The sequence below is a fragment of the Hermetia illucens genome, chromosome 3 (genome assembly GCF_905115235.1).
Source record: "Hermetia illucens chromosome 3, iHerIll2.2.curated.20191125, whole genome shotgun sequence".
Taxonomy (NCBI): Eukaryota; Metazoa; Arthropoda; class Insecta; order Diptera; family Stratiomyidae; genus Hermetia; species Hermetia illucens.
Genome location: NC_051851.1, coordinates 83277005 through 83300263, shown reverse-complemented (window position 1 = coordinate 83300263; position 23259 = coordinate 83277005). Strand labels below are relative to the sequence as shown.

Here is a 23259-nt window from a genome sequence, read left to right as displayed (position 1 = left end):
ATCTTAAGTACAACATAAAATTAGGAAATGTAGCATGAGAAAGTAATCATATCTTATTGATTGTATCGGATTCATATATACGAATACTATGTACTCTATCAGTTTACACCGGAAGGTATCCATTTCGATTATGTAGTACGACTGAAGGTAAATATAGTTTTAGATTGATATCTGATATCTGATTTCGTTTAGGTAGTAAGTCGGACATTTTTAAATATTTTTTTTTTAAATTATTGAAATGCCTTATCATTACACATATTTACATACATAGCCTGATGACTCAACATTTTTTATTTCACTTAATATCATCAACGAAAGTTTCTTACCAACTTCTCTAAATTTCTCATATGAATATTACCCAAATGTGCTCATGCAGTTATGAAGTAACCAAAAATTTCCTGGAGAGCTTTATGGTTCCACATTCACCTCTATTCCAAAATAACGAAATAGGGTGAAAAAAAATTCTCCAATATTGGCTGACTTCTGGGAATACGAGAGCATAGAAAGCTTAGTGCTTGGAAAAATGCCCGTGATGCTATCAAATATGCAACAGCCCTTACACACGTTTAGATTGCGAAATGAATTTTTGATGACTGTTTCTGTTCCCGCTTTCTCTCATAGCGCACCCGTGGAGCAGAGTTGTTGCCACCAGTAGCTAGCCATTCATTCGCTATCATCATATTGCACCCCAACTGGTCGCTTACTCTATGAAAAATGATCAGAAACAACAACAGCAACAACTAACAAACATTTCGCCGAGTTGAAGCTGAATAACATGATGTGCCGCATATCGGAAACTTCTTGTATTTACCAAGGGAAACTAGCGAAAAATGGGGTCGAGTTTTGCACGAGAAAGTCTTTTTTGACAGGCAAACATGATTCAATAATAAAGAGAGTACATTATTCCTGCCAATGCAATTGCCATATTATTGCATGAAAAGTGGAATATAATAAATTTGGATATAATGATTAGTTCAACTGGATCGCAAGGAAATTTCCTTTCCTTGGAGAAACGCGTTCACTGCACAATTTTCAAGGATCTCTAATATTACTCTAAAATAGAACACGTTGTTCGAAATTCACAGGCATGTATACCCGCCATGATGCATTACTTGAAGAACATAAATAAATAAGTTGGAAACACAAATAAATTGCAAGTGGTAAAAACAGTTCAGAAGGGGGTTCTCTAATGGAGACTTAGCAGTTGAAGGCCTCATAAATCACAGTGACTTTAAGAAACTAATCGAATAGATACCTTACAGTGGCTTTTGACAACTAGGAACTGAAAATCTATGGCTGCAGATGAAAGTTACATATTTGGGGCGAGAGCTTCCTCATTTTCAGTCAACAAAATTCTTTTAAGAATGAGTTCTCAGTCCTCAGATCCCGTAACTATGCCTACCTGCATAAAGCACGTGTGGTTTTATGATTTATAATGACTAAATAAATCAATCAGGCTGAGCAGCTTGCACGGTAAAGCCAGTATAAAGTATGTTGGTTGGAGGAGCAGAATACAGTTCAAGAAGTTCAAATTTGCTTAACAGGTTGAAAGCCATGTAACTAGCCAGTGATCAGACAGCGCCCTGTATCACAGTGCCACAGTGGCAGCATACTACCACTACAACAAAACACACTGTGTGTTCGAACTTCATCAGATGAACGTTTGACTGCGATTACTGAAAGAAAACCTGCTACCGTGCGATTATCACATACCCCGCTCTTTCTTTCACTTCTTCTACTTCGTACGGCCCTTTAAACCGAAATTTCCGGTGACCTTCCAACCCGTCCAGCCACCTTTCTATCCAAAATTTGCCTCGAACATCCAGTCAATGGTTTGCTACTAACAAAACAAAGGCTGCTGATCCTATATGCCAAAAGTTCAATGCATTTCTTTCGCATCCGCATCCAATAGCAATAAGTATATTCATATTTAGATACTTCTTGTTATTGCATTTACTTTTACTTTTGCTTTAACTGTCGCAAATATACATACTTATAAGCTTGTGTTACGTAGAAGTCGAGGTCACGGCTTCCCGAACAATGTTTGCTTCCAGTTTCCTGGAGAAGTTGAGTTACCTCATAAAAATTGCTGTGAGTGTGTACCTCGTAAGGGCTGCTATTGCTGAGTACCATCTGTAAGATATTGTCCACTATCTTGCTAGGCCGGATAGCCCCATGCGACCAGAACATCATTGGCCCATACCAAAGAGGGCCACTCCAGGCTTGCTGATTTGTCGATCAGATTTTCTCTCTGATAGGGCCCATACACTATCAAACAAATTGCGCAACGCAGCCTGTTGCGCAATAATTTGCTAATGTATGGGCGCGTTTGACGCGTTGCGCAAATGTTTGATGGATTTCAAACATATTTGAAATCTTTTGCGCAACGGAGACGTTTGCGCAACGCGATGCGTTGGGTATGGGCATATTGTGCTTCGTTCGGCAATATTTTTCAGCCGACTGCTGAAATACAATTTTCATAAAGATAGAATTTCAACTTCATCCTCGGAGAGGGTGAAAAGGAGAAAAAGGAACTCGATGCGCCCATCGCCCTTACAAAGTTATGGCCATTTAAAGTGGGGTTCCTTTTCCATCAGTATGACCAAGTTGAATTTTCAAGGTTAACCCGTGAGGAGGACGGAATGGGGAGAAAGGTTTTCTTTTTCTAACCTCGTTAAAGGACAGCGGCAGCCATCTTCCCTTTAAACGATATAGTTTACTTTTGAGCCCTATTTCTGCTGTGATAAAGGATGTCCTCTCTCTCAAATTCCCTCCGTCTAATGGGGCATATTTTGATATTATCATGGTAAAGTTGAGTTTACCAGCCAAATCGCGTGTAAGAGTGTAAAAAGGATATATATCCATTTCTCTTAAAGTTACAGCACCTCGAAAAAGGGCTAGTTTCCAATCATAAATAAGCTGTTGCACCATCTCATCTCATCTCTCATCACCATCGACGTGTGTAGGCCGTTTTTAAGGTTTTGTGTGAAACAAAACCTTATTAGAATCGAGTCGATGTCTGTCTGTCTGCTGTCTGTCTTTTTTTTTTTTTGAGGAGGTGGAAATCTTCGAAAGACTCCGCCCTGGGTACCCCAGAGTGTGGGATTTTTACCCACTAAAGCCACCCCCGACTTCCCCCCTACTCCGTGGAATCACCTTTAGGTATTACATTATGGGGCGGAGTTAGCTTACTTTAGCTAGGTCTCCTTTCGTCTACTTGCGGGGTTCGTAACCACGTCTTCCTCACTTCTTCTGCATTTCGCAATTTATCCTGGATTACAGCGATCATGGAATTGATCGCATCCCAGTCTTCCTGAAAGGCTACCATTCTCCGGACAAAATTTTCCGGTGATAGCACTTCACCTAAGGTTTCCTCTAGATTCCTCCTTTCTTCCACGAACCTAGGACAACCTAGGACCCCGCAGTTTGGACAATTAGGCGAGGTGTCCAATTTAAACCTGTACAGGTATTGACAGTATCCTCCATGGCCGGGGAGAAACTGGGTGAGATTATAATTGATCTCCCCATGCTTTCTCTCCAGCCACTCCCTGATGGAAGGGATCAACCTGTAAGTCCAACGACCCTTTTCTGACTAGTCCCATCGCTGTTGCCATCTGCTTATGGATCTCTCCCTTTCGGCTTTTTTCACCTGAGATAAGGAAGAGATGGACCTGGTGTTATAAATGTTCATCATTTCGGTTGCCAGGATGTCAATCGGCATCATTCCCGAGATGATGAACGCTGCATCGTCTGAGACGGTCCTGAAGGCAGAACATACCCTTAGGGATGTTTTTCTGTAAACCGTACTCAATTTATGTGTATTGTCTGCAGTGCTTTTCCCCAAACTGGGACTGCATACAGCATGATAGAGCTCACCATCCTGGCTAAGAGCAGCCTGCAAGTGTGCCGCCGGCCTCCTACGTTCGGCATCATCCTTGCCAGAGCAATACTCGTGGTGGATGCTCTATGTGTTGTTTAAAATTAAGTCCACTGTCAATCATCACCCCCAAGTATTTGATGGCGGGCTTGGAAGTGATGATCTGATTCCCGATTCTAATGCAGGCGTAATTTCTTTTGCGGCGCTTAGTGATGAGGGCCGCTTCCGTTTTTTCCTCCGCGAGTGCCAGTCAGGCACTCCCTAACCAAGCCTTAACAACACTAATTGTTTCGCTTGAGTACAACTCAGTCTCCTCGAGATGCTTTGCGACAACAACCAGTGCTATATCATCGGCGTAACCCACCACCGTGGCCTCCTACGGAACTGGAAGGTTGAGTACATCATTATACATGATGTTCCACAGTAGTGGGCCTAGTACAGAGCCCTGTGGGACACCCGCGGAGACAACGCACTCTTTAGCTGTCTGTCTGTCTCTCTGTCTGTCACAGCCGATTTATTCGGAAACGGCTGGACCGATTGTCACAAAAATTGGTAAGAGTGTGTAATCTGTTGCTCCCTTTATATGCACTAAATGGCGCCATTTTGTGTTAAGTTTAAGGGGGGGCTCCCCATACATGTGAATGGAGGGTGCAACATTTTTTTTCATAAAATGTGGCCATGTGGCGTATCAAATTAAGGAGCTCAATTAGTACTTTTCGAAACTGGTTCCATATTTGATATTGGGGGAAACATATGGGAGTGAGGGTTCAAAATATGACCCCCAAAAAGTGAAACAGGTCTCGTTCCCAGAACCTATCCAACCGAAAAATCTGGAAAAAAAACAGTGGTGCATCTCTACGAAATCTAGGCTTCAAAATACATCCAGTTCCGATATCTGCACAAATAAAGTTAATAATAGTATATTTCCACATTTTAGTAATTTACCCGGCAACCCCCCTTATGTTCATCCCAAAAGTACAAAATTTGGTTTAGGTGTTACGAAGAATATAATTCACAAGTTATTCAAGTTTGAAGAAAATCCAACTATTATTAACAAAATTATAGGGGGTGAAACTTTACCATTTTTTTGTAAATTTCGTACATTTTAAAACCTGTATGACGAAATGAGCTCTTATGAATGGGGTCGCAAAGAATTATTTTGTTTCAGTTTTTTAGTCATTTGTATATGAATATCAATTACTCCAAACAAACATGTATGTATATAGATATATAGTATATGCGTGCTAATGAAGTTTACGGGTAGTGTCTAATTCAGATTGATATATTTGTACATTAAACCAGCCGTATCTAGTATACGTACTATATGTGTACATATGTATGTTCTTGTACACGAAGTAAATCGGAAATATGGATACGATCAATTTTTATACGTGCATATATATATACAGTATTCAGAAATATACAGTTTGTTTGTTTAGGGTGAGGATAATATCTATGGCTGTAATATGCATGTATATCTTGCAATTTGGAAGAGAATGAATCCAGGAATATGTTGGATTTGTAGCTATATAGGAATAGAAAAATGTGCGTTGAAGTTTCTTACATAAGATGAACACAAAACCTTTATACCCGAAGCGCGAGCTTCCGGTATTCCGACTTATTTTTGACTGCTTTTAGAAATTTTTTGCGAAGAACTGGATAAAGATATAAATACGAATTTTTAACCATAGATGCACTAATACCTTGAGCGTGCATAGTAATTTTTTCAGCTCGATCGCATAGTTCATTATTGAAATACACCCATCTCCCAGAAAAGGTGTTTTTCTACTGCCATGCTACAGGGGGCTCTGATCATCTTAAAGAAAGAAAGTAAACGGAATTTTAACGTACAGACTTAACTACAGTCTGCAAGCTAGGATTATTAAAAAATATGAAGAGCTATATTTTTGATGCCGTGTTAAACTTTGTTTTGTGAATTTTGGTGTTTTTTCACGGCTTTTTTCAATGAATATACAAAAAACTACTCAACGAATCGCAATTATCCTAGTTTGCGGGCCGTAGAAATATGTTCTAAATAAGTCGTGAAAATTTCAAAGAATTTCGTTGGATAGATTTTGGGCTATGGTGGTAGCCCATTTTCAACATGAAGTTTCGAGAAAAACGCATTTAAAAAGTAGAATGCGATTTTTAGCCATAAAATCTTAACTGGCTATTTATCTGCTATACCTAATCCATAAAACTTAGGTTTCTTGAAGAAACACATGTACGGCCTTGGCTTCAATTTTTGTCCTTTTAGTGAAGTCGTTTGAACGTCATTCGGACCGATAAATACGAGCTTTATCATGGCGATCTATATAAATCTGGTATGAGACTTATCACGTGTTTAACACTATAATTTCCGAACGACTCCGAATATCAAAAAATCACTTCGCCCATATATTCTACACTATATCTAGATACAATTGATGCCAAAAAAAATGCAATTTCGCGGACCCGACACACGGGGTGACCCCCTTAAAGCCGCCTATGATAGCATAATAATAATAATAATCGTTGGCGTAACAATCCATATTGGTTCAGGGCCTTGAAATGTGTGTAACGGTACACTACAGGATTACAGTACCCTGTTAGTTAGTTTAGTTAAATGGGGGGAGCCGCAGCTCCGAGCACTCAGGCCATTATTAGGCCCATTGTACTATCCCCGTAAGTTGCCTATTCAATGGCTTCCCGCCTACGGTGTTCGCAGGCTTTAGCGAATCTGAGAACATTCTCAAGAGGCAGAGAATGTGCAGATTCTTCATTGAAGAAAACCTTGCCAAGGTGTCTTCGTCTGAGATCTGAGGATGCCGGGCAGCTGCATAAAAAGTGCAGGGCAGTTTCCTCCTCCTCCTCACATTGGCTGCACACAGCCGAAACCACTACCCCAATCTTTTCCATATGGTAGTTTAAGGGGCAGTGTCCCGTCAAAAGCCCTACTAGGGTTTTCATGTCCCACTTCTTAAGGGACAACAAAAATGCCGCTCTAGTGGCCCTAGGCTCCTTCACAAGGATTTTCGCTTGGCGGCAAGAGTCCAAATTTCTCCACTCGGTTTCGTGAATCCTTGCAATTTCACCTTTCAGAGTAGACTTGACAGTAGATGGTCGGATTCCAAGAGCTGGTTCTGGGCCCACCATTGTGGATCCAGACCCTCGGCGAGCCAGTCTATCAGCCCCCTCATTACCGGCGATGTTAGAGTGCCCCGGCACCCACATCAGGAATGTTTCGTTCAATCGGCCAAGTTTCAGCAGCTCCTGATGACAACTCCACACCAACTGGCTTGATATGCTGTTGCCATCTAGTGCTGATAATGCCGCCCGACTGTCGGAACAGATTCGAATGGTGCGACCCCTCCATTTTTATCGCAGACATTCTTCTGCTGCCAACGAAATGGCATACATCTCCGCCTGGAATATGGTCGTCATTTTTCCGAGGGGTCGGGCCTGTTCTATAATCGGATTCTCCGAAAAACACGCCTGCACCCGATCCATCCTCCGTGACTGACCCGTCGGTGAAGATTATTAGGTCTGTAATCTGAAAAGACTCATGGCCACTTGTCGACCATTCTTCTCTTTCGGTGATTACGACAGTGTATGTCTTTTCAAAGACGAATCTGGGAACCATATGATCGGTTGGCATCAGGGCTACCGGATGTTTTTCAAGGAATTTCCATATAGACGCATGCCCGTTGGTATCGAGCTTATATGCGTCGTTGGCTGCTTTCCGTTTCACCTCCAAGTGGATGGGGGGTAAATTTAGGATGGCTTCAAGTGCCGCAGTCGGCGTAGTACTCATTGCTCCAGTAATACTTAGGCAACCAAGTCTCTGAATCTGCGTTAGCAGCTTCCTGCTGTTAGCAAAGTTCAGTCTTGGCCACCAGACGATGCATGCATACATCAAAATGGGTTTTATTATGGATGTATACATCCAATATATCCGTTTAGGTGAAAGTCCCCAGGTCTTACCTATCGCATTCCTACAGCACCAGAGCAATCTGCAGGATTTCTGGTATTGTTCCTGGATATGATGCTTCCACGTTAACTTGGAGTCGAAATGTACTCCTAGGTACTTGACTGTTTGTGCCAGCTGGATTTCCGCCCCTGCTAAGGTGGGTAGCGTATAGCTGCCCCACCTGACGTTCCTAGTGAACATAACTAGTCCAGTCTTTCTAGCGTTCACCGTGAGTCCATTGCGGAGGCACCAGCTGTGGATTACATGCAGAGTTGCATTCAAGCGGTCACATACTGTGTCCGCAAACTTGCCGGTGATTATTACGGCTAGGTCGTCGGCAAATGCTTGCGCGAAGACTTTTTTGTCCTCCAGGAGCCACAGCAGGGTATCCATCACCAAGAGCCATAACAGTGGAGAGAGAACCCCTCCCTGCGGGCAGCTCCTGAGACATCCTGCTTCAATAGACTTCTGGCCGACCGATATGTGGATTTTTCTCCACTCTAGCATGTGAAGGATCCAACTGATTAGCAGCGGTTCGATTCCATGCTGTCTTGCCGCATCACAAATTGCCGCAAATGAGGCATAATTGAAGGCACCTTCGATGTCCATGAATGCGCCTAAAGCGTATTCTTTATCGGACATCGCCTTTTCAATTTTTGCCGTAAGTTCATGGAGTGCCGTCTCCGTGGATTTGCCTTTCTGGTAGGCATGTTGCCTATGGTGAAGTGGCCATTTAGGAATGTGTGTATCCCTTATGAACCGATCTACTAGTCTTTCTAGTCCTTTTAGCAGAAAGGACGTTAGGCTGATCGGTCGAAAGCTTTTTGCGTCTGTGTAGGTGGGTTTTCCTGGTTTGGGAATGAACAACACCTTCACATCCCGCCATATCTTCTTCTTCTTTTTCTTCAGCCTTTGTCCCGTTCACAAGCGGGGTCGGCTCGTCGTGATCGGCTTCGCCATTTGGTTCTATCGAATGCCTGATCTGGGTGCAATCTCGAGGCTTTCAAATCCCCATCCAGCGTATCAAGCCACCGTTGCTTAGGTCTGCCTTTTGGTCGTTTACCATCGACTTCGATGTTCAGACCAATCTTGGCAAGTGAATTCTCGTTTGCACGAATTGCGTGACCATACCATCGAAGACGCCTCTCTCGCAACTTTTCCACGATCGGTGCAACCCCATAACGATCGCGGATATCCTCATTTCGGATGTGATCTAAACTTGTGACGCCACTAGTCCAACGTAGCATCTTCGTCTCCATTACCGCGAGACGCCGTTCATTGTCTTTTATGGTCGGCCAAGACTCAGAACCATAGAGAGCGACTGGACGGACAACATTGCGGTAAATTTTAGATTTGAGACGTTCGTTGATACGTCGATCACAAAGGACACCAGTTGTGGAACGCCACTTCATCCAGGTTGCGTTAATGCGTGAAGCAATTTCATAACGCAGCTCTCCATTGGCTGATAGCGTTGACCCGAGGTATTTAAATCGCTCAGATCTGGGCAGATCACTGCCGCTGACAGTGATTGTGCCTGTTTCATGGGGATCGGTCGTCAAAAATTCAGTTTTGTTTAAATTCAATCTGAGACCGTGTTGCATGAGGCGATCATTCCATTTTTGAACAAGTTGCTCCAGATCATTTTTGCTATCAGATGCTAGGAAAACATCATCTGCATAAAGCAGTGTGTAGGGCGCTGGACGTTGGATATCCCGTGTGACGATGTCCATAACAAGGACAAAGAGGAGTGGTGAGAGGGCACTTCCTTGATGAACTCCAACAGAGACACGAAGCGGTTTTGATACACCCGCCATACTTCGAACTTTACTTTTCGGATCGTGGTAGAGCAATTGAACCCAGCGCACGAGTTCTTCTGGCACGAAGTGTTGTCGTAAAGCATACCAGATGAGTTCGTGTGGTACACGGTCAAACGCTTTCTCTAGATCCAGAAAGGCAATGTAAAGAGGGCGATGCTTCTCACGGTGTTTCTCCATGAGTAACCGCGCAGCGTGTATTGCGTCAGTAGTTCCGCAGTTCTTAACAAATCCGGCTTGATTCACGGTTATTTCAACGATTTCGCGAATACGGTTGTCAAGAATGCGTTCAAAAATCTTCATGGTATGGGAAAGTAACCGGATGGGACGGTAATTTGAACATTTTGCTGGACTACCTTTATTTTTCCACGTTGGAACAGGGGTACTTTCTTGCCAGTCAGATGGTGTTCTTCCTTCCTGAATAACCCGGTTAAAGAATTCACTCAGCCACGGTGTTGGGTCCCAGCTCTTTGCTTTCCAGAGCTCAGATGCGATGTCGTCAGGTCCTGTTGCTTTCCCCGATTTCATTTGTTTTATTGCCTCCTCGACTTCAGTTGCGCTGACTGGTGGAACTGCTCCAAATGTCGGCAATGATTGTGGAAGTGGAGGATGAGCAAATTCTTCAGTTGAAATCTGCTCGAAGTATTCTCGCCATCTATCCGTCGCGGCTCGACGATCAGTAAGCAAAGTACCGTTCTTGTCATTAACACAACAGAAGTGTTCGATATCCTGTGTGCGTTCATCACGGCTTTTAGCAAGTCGGTACAGATCTCTCTCGCCATCCCGAGTGTCCAGTTTATCGTAAAGATTTTTGAAATGGTTCGCTCGGGTGACAGCGACCGCTTTCTTTGCTTCCCGGTTGGCATTCTTATAAATTTGCCAATTAGCAGGCGTTTTATCGTCGAGAAATTTGTGGTAGAGGCGTTTCTTTTCACGGACCTTCATTTCAACATCATCATTCCAAAGCCAAGTACCTCGGTTGATGTACCGCTTACCCGGCTTGGTTACCCCGAGGAATATAAGCGTGTGCTAGGCATGCCCGATATATATTCCGAATGTGTCGACCCAGGGCATCAATTCCTTCTATTACTAGCGCAGGAATGATGCCATCCGGACCTGCAGACTTATATCTGTGGAACGAGTTAAATGCCCATTTCACTCGCTCCAGTGATACTACTTTGCATGCCAGATTCCAATCTCTCGGTTGAGGGCTGTATGCACCTGTTGGCCCCGAGATTAGATTTTGGATACTGCCTGGGAAGTGTACTTCAAGCAAATGATTTGCCGTTTCTTCATCGCTTTCTGTGTACTTCCCATTCTGTAAACATAAGTAACCCAGTTTCTGGCTACGTTCTTTGACCAGAATCCGCTTCAGCTTTGAGGTTGCCTCAAGAGAGTTAGTCTCTTCGCAAAAGCGTCTCCAAGATGATCGTTTAGCCGATCTTATGCTCTTCTTTAGAGCCTTCTGTGCCTCTTTATAGCGATTCCAGATAGTGCTTGATTCGCCCTTCAGAGCACGATTAAGGAGCATCCTTGTCGTTCTCCTCTGTTTTGCCAAATCCGAGTTCCACCATGGTGTTTTACCCTTCTTTGGCATCTTGAGTGGACAGCTTTCTTCGAAAGCTTCTCTCATGCTAGTTGTGATCATCTGGGTTGTTTTCTCAATTCCAGCAATAGATTTGATGCGCCTCCCAGGGATCGTGACTCGGGCGTTCAATTCTGTTTGATACATTACCCAATCTGTCTTCCTTGGATTCCGAAATGGAGTGGGTGGAGGTAGATCCATGCCCATAACGAAATCAATGCGTCTGTGATCCGAGAGTGTGATATCGTTTCATACTCTCCACTCTCCGGTGAGAGCCGCGATGTCAGGAGATGCCACCGTGACGTCGATGACCTCTCGCCTGACCACGTTGAAGAAAGTGGGTTCATTACCCACATTTAGGATCTGTAAATCGGTTTCTACTAGATACTCCAGTAGTCTCGATCCTCTTGCATTGATGTTCGAACTTCCCCAGCATATGTGGTGAGCGTTGACATCACATCCTGCTATTACCCCCATGCCTCTACTTTTGGCATATTGGATAGCTCTGATGAATGTTCCACTGGGAACGTCTTCTGCGTCGTAGGGGAAGTAAGCAGAGCACCATAGTATCTCTTTATCTCCCTGTTGACTTTTTATGGTTAGCTTAGCCGATGTGGTGTCGCCATCACATAGATCGTTAACCAGGTTAGCCTGGAAGTCTTTGGAGACTACCATGCAGGTGCGGGGTCGATCACTTCCATTGGCATACAATAAGTCAGCATGTTGGAAGTTTAGGCCCCTGACTGCCCCACCAACAACCCACGGTTCTTGTATGAGGTATATAAATGTCTTGCAGCTATTGATCCGACGACTGATAAGTGCAGTCGCCGCTTTACAATGCTGCAAATTTACTTGGGAAATGTGGCACCTCATTTATGTTTCAGATGTAGATGCCGGGGGCTGCATGTCCCCTTCAATGGTTTCAGGAGCCGACACTTGTAACGTGACGGTCCCCAGCCCATAGTAGAGAAGGCAACCCGATTTTTCCCGAACTTTCTTAACATCAGGTTCGGGAACGCCGATAGTGAGAAAAGTTCCCGGCCTATCGGTTCTCTCTCCTGTTTTGCTGCCTAGCAGCAACCAGGTGGAAGTGTTAAGGTTGTTCTGTACACCAAGTTGTTCCAGAACCCCGACACCATTTCGCTCTTCTTCTGGAAGCCAGGGAAAGCACTTTTTGATCGATGGCAGCTCAGAGACCCTTTTCAAGGTTAGTCGCACACCCTCCCACACATCGTTAAGGGAGGAGCAGTACTGCCTGAGCCACTCGTTCGTGTTTTCGTCGGCAAAGTTCAGCCGTAACATTTTACGGTATACACCTACCGACTCAAAGCAAAGCTTAATGCCTTGCGCGGACGCAGTCCTTACAGCTAGGAGGAGTTTCCTCCTAAGCTGTTCGCACTGCTCAGTATCGTAGCCGGATGGATTAGAGTCGTCATACAGGACCCATCCATCGGCTTCGATAGCCTTGACTGCAAATGAAGGCCTAGCCGTTGCCGGCCGAGCCCACTTTGCCGCCTTTTGTGTCGAAGAGTTAGGATCGTCCGAGGACCGCTGCCGCTTCGGTTTCCCCTTAGCCGCAGGTGCCCCGAACGTTCCTTTCCCCTCAACCTTGGCACAGCTCTTTGGTTGTGCGTTGCCCGGAGGCGGTTTGCCCCAAGGCGGTTTCCCTGGAAGCGGTTTGCCCGAAGGCGGTTTTTTCTCGGAGGCGGTTTGCCTGAAGGCGGTTTGCCCGGAGGCTGTTTGCCCGAAGGCGGTTTGCCCGAAGGCAGTTTGCTGTCCGTGGACAGGTGCTTACCCATGGGCAAGACTTTAGCCTCAGCAGGTGGCGCCGATTGGAGCCTGGGGTCAGGAGTACTGACAGAAGGGGCCTGATTCGGCTCATCCGTTAAGGACTGGGTCCCAATTGAATTGGTTCCCACTTGAATAAGTGGGGAATCTGAGTCTAGATTCAGGTTCTCCATCGATGAGCTCAGGGTTGCCCCTGCACTCGGGGTTGGATCGTCACGATCGAAGTTTAATTGTGTTTGCTTAGTAGGTTTGTGTTTTTGTTTTTTTGGGGAAAGTAAGTTGATCTCGGCAGAGCCCCTTTTTGCCGAGACAAGGCTAGTTGAAACTGGGGGTCGCCTGGTACCCAGAGTTCACCGTTTACGGCCACATCTTAACCCCTGTGACCATTCAGCCCTCGGCACGGTAGTCACACCTTGGCTCGGGGTTTTGATTACCGCTTGGCTTCAGGTGTCACCTCCCGTTTCCTGGAGGATCTTCCTTACTGAGCTCCCTCACCACGTCAAGGTAGGTAATCGTCAAGGGAGACAGTACCCTGTAGGAAGCAATGTAGCCAACATTGCGCTCGCCCGAGATTATTACCCTGATTTGACTCAGGTACTCATTCACAGCTGAGTCGACTGGTATCCGACGACAAATCACGATACATATCCCACTGCCACCAGTGAGATTAGAATCGCGACCTTTCGTACGACAGCCTTGCGCTCTAATCACTCAGCTATCGGGACACCAGGGCAAAACTGTACAAGGCCATGAGAGAATTCGGTATCCCGACGAAATTAATAAGACTGACTAGGCTGACCCTGACCAATGTGCGAGGCCAGATAAAAGCAGCAGGATCACTCTGAAGACCATTCGACATCAACAACGGTCTACGACAAGGGGATGCCCTATCATGCGTCCTCTTTAACCTGGTCCTCCAGAGAATGATCCGTGATGCTGAGATAAAAGCGAGAGGTATGATCCTCTTTAAGTCTACCCAACTACTGGCCTATGTTGACAATATCGACATCATGGGAAGAACCACCCGAGACGTACAAACTGCCTTCATCCAGATCGAGCAGACGGTACTTGGCGCGAGATCTTGAGCTGCACATCGATGAAGGCAAGTCAAACTTTGAGACCGTTGACAATTTCTCCCATCTAGGGTCGAAAATCACAACCGATAACAGCTACTATGAAATAATCCGCGCACAGTTGTTGCTAACCAGCAGAGCTTATTTCAGCTTACAAAAATTGTTCCGCTCGAAACGTCTCACCATAGGGTCAAAGTTCTTACTGTACCAGACAATGATTTTGCCAGTCCTCATGTATTCCTCGGAAACTTGGGTTCTTAGCAAGAAAAATTATGATTTCTTGGCCGCGTTCGAAAGAAGAATCCTCCAAAGAATTTTTGGCCCCCTACATGAAGATGGACGATTCCGTAGCCTACATAATGACGAAATCTATGAGCGATACCATCACCGTCAAGTTGTGGATAAAATCTGGCTCAACAGGTTACGGTGGCTGATGATGATGAAGATGAACCCACCCGGAAAGTCTATAGGGGCAATATCTATGGTAGAAGAAGAAGACGAGGCAGACCCAGCAAAAATGGATAATTAAAGGACGGAAGGGACATAAAAACAAGTCGGGAAACCCGCTTCAGATGTAAAAGGTTTTGTGTTTTGCTTATTTAAGAATATTTGTGTGGGAGGTCGTCCCATTTGTGCCTAGCTCGTAATGTTTATGCAGTCAGTTTGTCAAACCATTCACTTTAGTATGATACTCACAATCAGTTTTAGAATGCAAGAAATTTGGACAGAAATGAAACCTTTGGCCTATTATAACTCTGTCAGTAATAGTGCGATTTCCACCAAACTTGAAAGTATCGTTCTCCATAGTATAACCTATACTACTGCACCTGATGATTCTAGTATAAACCTAACGGGGTTCTCAGTGAATTTCTAAAAAATATAGTTAAAATGAATATGGTAATATATCATTACTAACTTTATTTAAACAGGTGTCGGTACAGAGAACATTTTAAGGTTTAGATACCATACGCATGGACCACCATATTTCGTTTCAGATATCTCTTTTGTGTAGTTTCTGAGAACAGATCTTTGAAGTAACGGCCCCTTTTCGGACCCCCGCACTCCTCCCTTTGCAACCAATGTCAAAACTAATACTATTTTTATTTTTACACCCGCTTTTGCATGTGTGGGGATCCCTTATACTCAAAGGGGAACTATGTTACTTACTACATGCAGTGAGATTCACAGGTTTCACCTTCCTACCAAATTTGCAATCCATATGACCAACCGGTTCTGAGATAATAGGTGTGACAGAGAGACAGGCAGACGGGCGGATAGGCAGACAGTAAACCGATTTTAGTAAGGTTTTGTTTTAGACTAAACCTTAAAAAGGAATGGGAAAAAGTAGATTTTTCATAAATGGAATTTTAATATATCACTCGAATGTCAATTGATCTCGTTAACTACGACGTCAGCTTCATATTTACATGGCCTAAGATGCATTAAATTCGCGCGAAATTGATAAGTTTGAGCTGCTATAACTTTGATGCTAATCGCCAGATTTTCATGAAACTTCAGTTGCTGGAGTTATCATAGACTAGTTGAGCTGAATCACTGTTTGCCTTCTGCTGCTTTAGCAGTAAGGAAAGAAAGTTGCAAAAATCTTTTGCAGAAAGCGATGATAGGTCGCCTAAAGTGATTTTCGAAGCCTTTTATTACCCCCAACCCAAGTTCGTTTTATTTCTCCGAATTGTGCCCTTTAACCGACTCGACAATTTTGGCGAAATCATTTGCGGCGGACGGACTCATCGTGAATGATTTGTAGTTGCGACTTTTTTTCACGACTGGGGCCACCCTTTACCCCCGCAGAACCTCTATGGCCTGCGGTTATTGCGGCACCCATTTCCCCCTTATAGGTGATACGGAGGGCTGTGTTGTGGATGCCTTCAGTATTCACTTTCAGCTGAATGTGAAAGGAGATTCCAGGCAGTTTTGCAATTTCGAAGCCAACAGACTATGCCAGCAAGATGATCCCCTATATTTTCTGACATTCATCAAGGCTGAGAGGTGGCGGCCTTCAATTAACACGTTGTCAATTGAATTGAAACAATACGTTGTCAATTGATTGAAAGTGGTTCCGTCGGGAGAGGCCCACGTTTGGTTATGGACCGCTTTCTGCACGAACCAAGTACTTCCAGCAACTCGTACAAGACTGCTAACTGAATAATTCGTAGCCCGTTATCATTGGTATCCTTATGTAAGCAATTGAAGTCCTCTTGAATGCGGGTTCCGTACTTCACTATTAAAATCTCCAAGTATGATTTTGATATCATACTTGCGGCAGGCTTCGGAGGACCGCTCTACTACCTCGTAGAAGGTATCCTTCTCCCAATCTGGGTTTTCCTGTGTATGGGCGTGAACGTAAATGAGGCTTATAGTTCGAAATTTTCCTCGTATATGTAGAGAGCATAGCCTTTTGCTTATGTTTTCTAAACCGATAAGATTTCATTGTTTGGCTGGCTAGGAACCCCACTTTGGGCACATGATTCACGGATGGCGACTAGAATATACGAGTAGTGGCTCATTTTCAGAAAACCAAACCCTATCCAATGCATCTGTTGTAACGATGTTACTTTGGTCTTATATTGGAACACGGCATCGACTAACTGCTTGACAGGGGAGGGGGGTGCACACGTTCCACGAAAAATTGAGCAAGCCATTTGTCCGTATTCGTTGCTAGCTTCGTAACAAGTTGTTTTCCGTGTAGGTGTAGCCCTACCCAATCCTCAACCTTGAGGACCAGTTTTTTAGGTACGGCTGACTAGATTTCATCCATCTCCGTATGCAGCTTCTTGTTAGGAATGAACTTCACTGGTGGAGAGGTGGAGATAGGATTTGGTAGTAGACTTGTCGATTTTGGTTCAGCAGACGTTTCTGAGGTTTTTGCTGACCTTTGACCCTTTGGAATGAAATTGTAAAACGGAGCTTTTAAATAAATAAATTTCTACATATAACAAAGTTAATGGAAAAGCAACCATCAAATAATGAAGATCTGTCAACAAAACCCTCTCGAAAGGTCACTAATATTTCATTCAAGCCGTGGATCATTACAAGCTGTAATGAATTTGTACCTACCGTTGAGGCTTTAAGTATGTATGCTATCAAAAATAGAATAGGGATGCCTATAATTGAATAGTGGTGAGCAACATTTTATATCACGCAAACGTAATGCTTAGTTTCGGAGGTCAAGATACAACCATATATGACTAACCGTGGGGATACTTTTCATTTATCTCTATCCGAACGAAAGCGTACCTTAGCAAATAAGTATATAATTTAACCGTATTTCGCGAATGTTGTTGAGTTAAGATCAAGTTTGACGGGAAAGTGATGGGAACCCTGACAACGCAAAGATTTAGAAATGGAGAAAATCCCATTAAATGTTATTTTAAGTAGATCTGTACACTGTTGCGTCAGCCACTCGTCGCGTTTCATTCCCTGTATTGTAGTCGAAAGGTTTATGTTGCCATTATGAAATTTTACCAGTTAATTTCATAATGGCCACATAAACCTTTCGACTACAATAATCGATAATAGTTGGGAAACAAAATGATAGGCAAAAAAGTGTTTCTATAATTTGAGTACCAAAATAAACGCCAAAGCTAGTTCCATTCAACAATCCGTTTTTATTAGTTGACCATCATTTTTCAAATCTGTCCCGTTCAGAATAATGTTAGATCCGGTTCCATATTGCACAAGTTGGAATCGACGACGTCATAGTCTGTTACAAAAAAAAAAAGAAATTAGAATAATTTCAGTAAAGTGCCAATTTAATAACTCACTTGTGCTTTTCATGCATTTCGTATATGCCAAGTCGCAGGAGTTACGGAAGACCATATAGCTACTCCCATCAAAACCACAAACTGGATCATAGGTGTCCATACAATCCATATTACATGATTTCTGAATATTCAAATCTAAATTAATATTTAGATCAGGTATTTCAGGCGAGAGGTTGATGGGATCAATAATAATAGCAGATCCTTTAGTTGAAAAGCAATCACTTAAGCTGGTTTGCTCCCATACTATAATCAGAGAGAAAAAAATCAAAGAAATGAGAGGATTGCCCCAAATGTAAATATATTTAATGTAAATGCGCCGACAAGTGCTGTTCCTTTTTTGTTTGCAATTTCGGAAATGCCGTATTTAAAGAACTAGTTGTTTCCTTTCATTTTCTATATTAATTTTCGGAATTCGAAGACAGAACTACATAACATTTATACCCCCATTATTGTAATTTGGGGATGCATCCCTGAAGTTCGAAAATATATTGAATGGAACTTGGGAATGAAATGTAACTGCACTTGTCAGCATTTCGGTTGATGCCACTTACTTTCACGATCACTACACTCGGCAATCCTCATCTCGCATTCACTCTTGAACAATCTCGTTGTCCTTCCATTAGTTACACATATAGATTCAGGTATTGTATTGTTGCAAATATCACGAATGCATAACGAAACTGCATTTGCTGCGAAAATGGCGGCTACGTAAAAAGGATATCAGCGTTATTTACAATTCAAGGCATTCAGGATTTTTTAGTCTAAAAATATTTTACCAAGAAAAGCACAAACTAACACAAGCTTCAACATGACGTCGAATCTTTAGTCTGACTTTTCCATCCATCCATACAAATCGTCGAATTGTAATCAAAGACAGATAGGACTATTCAATGCAAATTTGGATTATCAAATGATGATAAGGTGATAACAGTGCCATAAACAATAACAATAGACATCAATACTTGTCTATTTTAAGATATTTTGTGCAGAATAATTTTACGTAAATATCTTAATTTGAATTGCGAGTGCTTCTTAATTATTCCAGGGTGAAATTAACGTTGGCCATTAATACCATGTACTGATAAGAATATAAGTTTAGATCGCAGTTGAAGAATGGTACGCCGGAGCAGCTCAACATTTTGATAGTTTCTGTGCTTTGTCCTTAATGTACTTGTGGATTGTCGATTTTGGAGGCTTCATTCACGTTCTCTCACGGAGAAATCTGTGGCAGACATGCTCTTCACATCAGTAACAAGCGCGCACTTAGTGTCTACAGCGGGATGAATCAAAATGGTAGAGAGTATAGCAGCTTCCATAATAAAAGGAATTGGAAACCCGACTACCACCGATCTGTACGTGGCATTCGACGGAAGGGGGTTGGGCAAGAAGGTAACCTTGGTAATACCCACGCAGGGCACAGCACCCTCTTCAGTTAACAGCGGCTTTCAAATTAAATTCGACCGTGGTAAAGCCCCTTCCTTTCTACTGGGAGCAAGGCTGCCCTAGACTGCTTTAATATATTTCTTGTATAAGATCCATGGGGAGGTTCGGTGTGACAAATTGTGTGATAATGGAGGGAATTTGTTACTGTATGCAGGGATCTGACAGAACAAGCAGAAGTATGTGGTTTTGAACCTTAATGGGTTGTGAAGTGAGCGCGCAGCATGTTTGTTCGGGGAGTAGTAAATGCAATCCTAGAGGGAAGAAAGGATTTGATTACATCACTTCAGTTAGTCACATGCCCTACGTTCGTGGGGCTAAGAAGAAGTGACGTAATTAAACTGACAATTAGCACTTCAAAGTTGACGAGTTTTAGTCAAATGTCGAGTGCGGACTAAAACGTAGTATAAACAGGTGCTTTTTTTTCAAATTCATTGTTTTTACAAAAAAACCTAATTAACATCGATTCAATGTCTGTTTGTCACACCCGGTTCACTCGAAAACGGCGGTGACAATCAGTCACGAAATTTGGTCAGAATATGTGCTCTCATCGATTCTACTTTTTTTGAATAGCACGTATTCAGATACCAAAAAGATCCCGCTTTTTTCCGCTTTTTGGAAATAGTGTGGTTTTAACTGACGAAGCCAATAACAGTTTAAAAATATCTTATATCTGGCTATATTATGACATTTTTCTGTTTATAGGCCTTTCCAATCATCGAGTAATGGCTCGGAAACAACTATTCAATTATATGAAGATTACCTCCTACATCTCGGTCCGTTTTCAAACGAGGATGCAGTCAAAATAAAGAGAGTCGTTTGAAATTAAGACCAAATTCACAAAATAAATAAGAAATACTTCTGAAAAATCACAAATTGTGATTAGACGGATCGTTTACTGTACCAAAAACTACAATTCCGTCTGGAAAGCGACCACAGATAATGTTTCCCGATTCAAGCGGCAGAAGCAAGAGAAGAGAAACGGAACAACTAGGAAACAAGTCGGGAAACCGGAAGCTAGGCGCTTCACGTATGAAAGGTTTTGTGTATTTCTTTTATGAAGAGATTTGAGTGTGCATTTGTCCCATTAGTATGTAGCACATAATATATGTATATATTCTTCCTTTTCTTCAGCCTTTGTCCCGTTCACAAGTGGGGTCGGCTCGTCGTGATCGGCTTCGCAATTTGGCTCTATTAAATTCCTGATCTGGGTGCAATCTCGAGGCTTTCAAATCCCCATCTAGCGTATCAAGCCACCGTTGTTTAGGTCTGCCTTTTGATCGTTTACCATCGATTTCGATGTTCAGACCAATCTTGGCAACTGAATTTTCGTTTGCACGAATTGCGTGACCATACCATCGAAGACGCCTCTCACGCAACTTTTCCAAGATCGGTGCAACCCCATAACGATCGCGGGTATCCTCATTTCGGATGTGATCTAAACGTGTGACGCCACTAGTCCAACGTAGCATCTTCGTCTCCATTACCGCAAGACGCCGTTCATTGTCTTTTATAGTCGGCCAAGACTCAGAACCATAGAGAGCGACTGAACGGACGACATTGCGGTAAATTTTAGATTTGAGACGTTCGTTGATGCGTCGATCACAAAGAACACCAGTTGTGGAACGTCACTTCATCCAGGTTGCGCTAATACGCTGACAGTGATAGTGCCTGTTTCATGGGGATCGGTAGTCAAAAATTCAGTTTTGTTGAAATTCAATCTGAGACCGTGTTGCATTTTTGAACAAGTTGCTCGAGATCAGTTTTGCTATCAGATGCTAGGAAAACATCATCTGCATAAAGCAGTGTGTAGGACGCTGGACGTTGGATATCCCGTATGACGGTGTCCATAACAAGAACAAAGAGGAGTGGTGAGAGGGCGCTTCCTTGATGAACACCAACAGAGACAAGAAGCGGTTTTAATACACCCGCCATACTTCGAACTTTACTTTTCGGATCGTGGTAGAGCAATTAAACCAAGCGCACGAGTTCTTCTGGCGCGAAATGTTGTCTTAAAGCATACCAGATGAGTTCGTATGGTACACGGTCAAACGCTTTCTTTAGATCCAGAAAGGCAATGTAAAGAGAGCGATGCTTCTCAGTGTGTTTCTCCATGAGTAACCGCGCAGCGTGTATTGCGTCAGTAGTTCCGGATTTGTCAAGAACTAATCCGGCTTGATTCACGGTTATTTCAACGATTTTGCGAGTACAGTTGTCAAGAATGAGTTCAAAAATCTTCATGGTGTGGGAAAGTAACCGGATAGGACGGTAATTTGAACGTTCTGCTGGACTACCTTTATTTTTCCACGTTGGAGCAGGGGTACTTTCTTGCCAGTCAGATGGTGTTCTTCCTTCCTGAATAACCCGGTTAAAGAACTCACTGGGCCACAGTGTTGGGTCCAAGCTCTTCGCTTTCCAGAGCTCAGATGCGATGTCGTCAGGTCCTGTTGCTTTCCCCGATTCCATTTGTTTTACTGCCTCCTCGACTTCAGTTGCGCTGACTGGTGGAACTGCTCCAAATGTCGGCAATGATTGTGGAAGTGGAGGATGAACAAATTCTTCAGTTGAAATCTGCTGGAAATATTCTCGCCATCTATCCGTTGCGGTTCCACGGTTGGTAAGCAAAGTACCGTTCTTGTCATTAACACAACAGAAGTGTTCGATATCCTGTGTGCGTTCATTACGGCTTTTAACAAGCCGATACAGATCTCTCTCGCCATCCCGAGTGTCCAGTTTATCGTAAATATTTTTGAAATGGTTCGCTTGGGTGACAGCGACCGCTTTCTTTGCTTCCCGGTTGGCATTCTTATAAATTTGCCAATTAGCAGACGTTTTATCGTCGAGAAATTTGTGATAGAAGCGTTTCTTTTTCCGGACCTTCATTTCAACATCATCATTCCAAAGCCAAGTATCTCGGTTGATGTACCGCTTACCCGGCTTGATGACCAAGAGGGTTGCAGAGGCCACTTTGTGGATCGTGTCTTTCATTTGGTTCCATGATTCTCCTACATTCGTAATGGTCGGCAATCGTATGAGTGAGATCGTTTCTTCTTTCTTCTCACCAAATCGCCACCATTTTATGCGTCGCGGGCCAGTGCGATCCTCACGTTGTTTTATCGGTGGCTTAATTCGCAGGACAGCAATCAACGGCCGATGTTGAAGTGCGATGGTCTCATAGGGAACGACTTTGCAATCGGTGACAGTGGTAAAATATTGGCGTCTTATGAGAATATAGTCGATTTGCGTTTTATTGTTCCCACTATAAAATGTAGGAAGATGAGACAATCGTTTGATGAACAATTACAAGGTTATGGGTGTCCGCAAAATCGATTATTCGCTCGCCACCCTCATTGCGCGGTCCGAACCCCTTTCCCCCATGGTACCTATTACCGTCTGCCTTTTCACCCACATGACCATTAAGGTCGCCGGTAATGATTATATAATCATCAGGAAGCACATGACAAGTCTTTTCATCGAGAAGTTGCCAGAAGGCATCTTTCTCGGCATCAGGTCGACCTGTCTGTGGTGCATACGCGGTGAGGAAGTGAATAGTGCGATTAGCTGATATAATGGTGAACTTCATCAGCTGATCATCAAATCGTTCGACTTCTTTAATGGCATCACGGAAACCCTCTGAGATGGCAATGCCAAAACCATATTGAGTGTGTGGGTTACCAAAATAGAGAAGTTTGTAGCCATTTTTACCGCGTTCGCGTTCAATGTCGCAGCTTTTGGCACCAGACCATCGGGTTTCTTGCAATTGCGCCTTTTCCGAAGGGCTCTTGCGGTTAGGGTACCAGTTTCCAGTTAGGGTACCAACATTTAGCGTGCAGACACGTATTTGTTTTGTTCGTTGTGTTCGGACTAACTTGCTCACGTCCTGACGCCCTCCATACGTCAACAACCCTTGCCCATTTCTCGACAGGACCGGGGCCCGTCCTGCCACGTCGA

General features: G+C 43.5%; 1 protein-coding gene across 1 annotated transcript; it reads right to left on the bottom strand.

Moving 5' to 3' along the window:
• Positions 1-17689: 17689 nt before the first annotated feature.
• On the bottom strand, positions 17690-18789 carry LOC119651834. Its single transcript, XM_038055630.1, has 4 exons — positions 18645-18789; positions 18420-18572; positions 17869-18111; positions 17690-17807 (listed from the first exon to the last, which is right to left on the bottom strand). The coding sequence occupies exons 1-4, from the start codon at positions 18676-18678 to the stop codon at positions 17749-17751; spliced, it is 489 nt and encodes a 162-aa protein (XP_037911558.1). The 5' UTR covers positions 18679-18789; the 3' UTR covers positions 17690-17748.
• Positions 18790-23259: the final 4470 nt, after the last annotated feature.

Bases quoted from the DNA above. Each gene is read 5' to 3' on its own strand.
- LOC119651834 (XM_038055630.1), bottom strand. From the start codon at position 18,678: ATGTTGAAGCTTGTGTTAGTTTGTGCTTTTCTTG. The intron at 18,112-18,419 runs GTAAGTGGCATC...CTCTGATTATAG, and splicing joins CGAGTGTAGTGATCGTGAAA to TATGGGAGCAAACCAGCTTA. The intron at 17,808-17,868 runs GTGAGTTATTAA...TTTTTGTAACAG, and splicing joins GAAATGCATGAAAAGCACAA to ACTATGACGTCGTCGATTCC.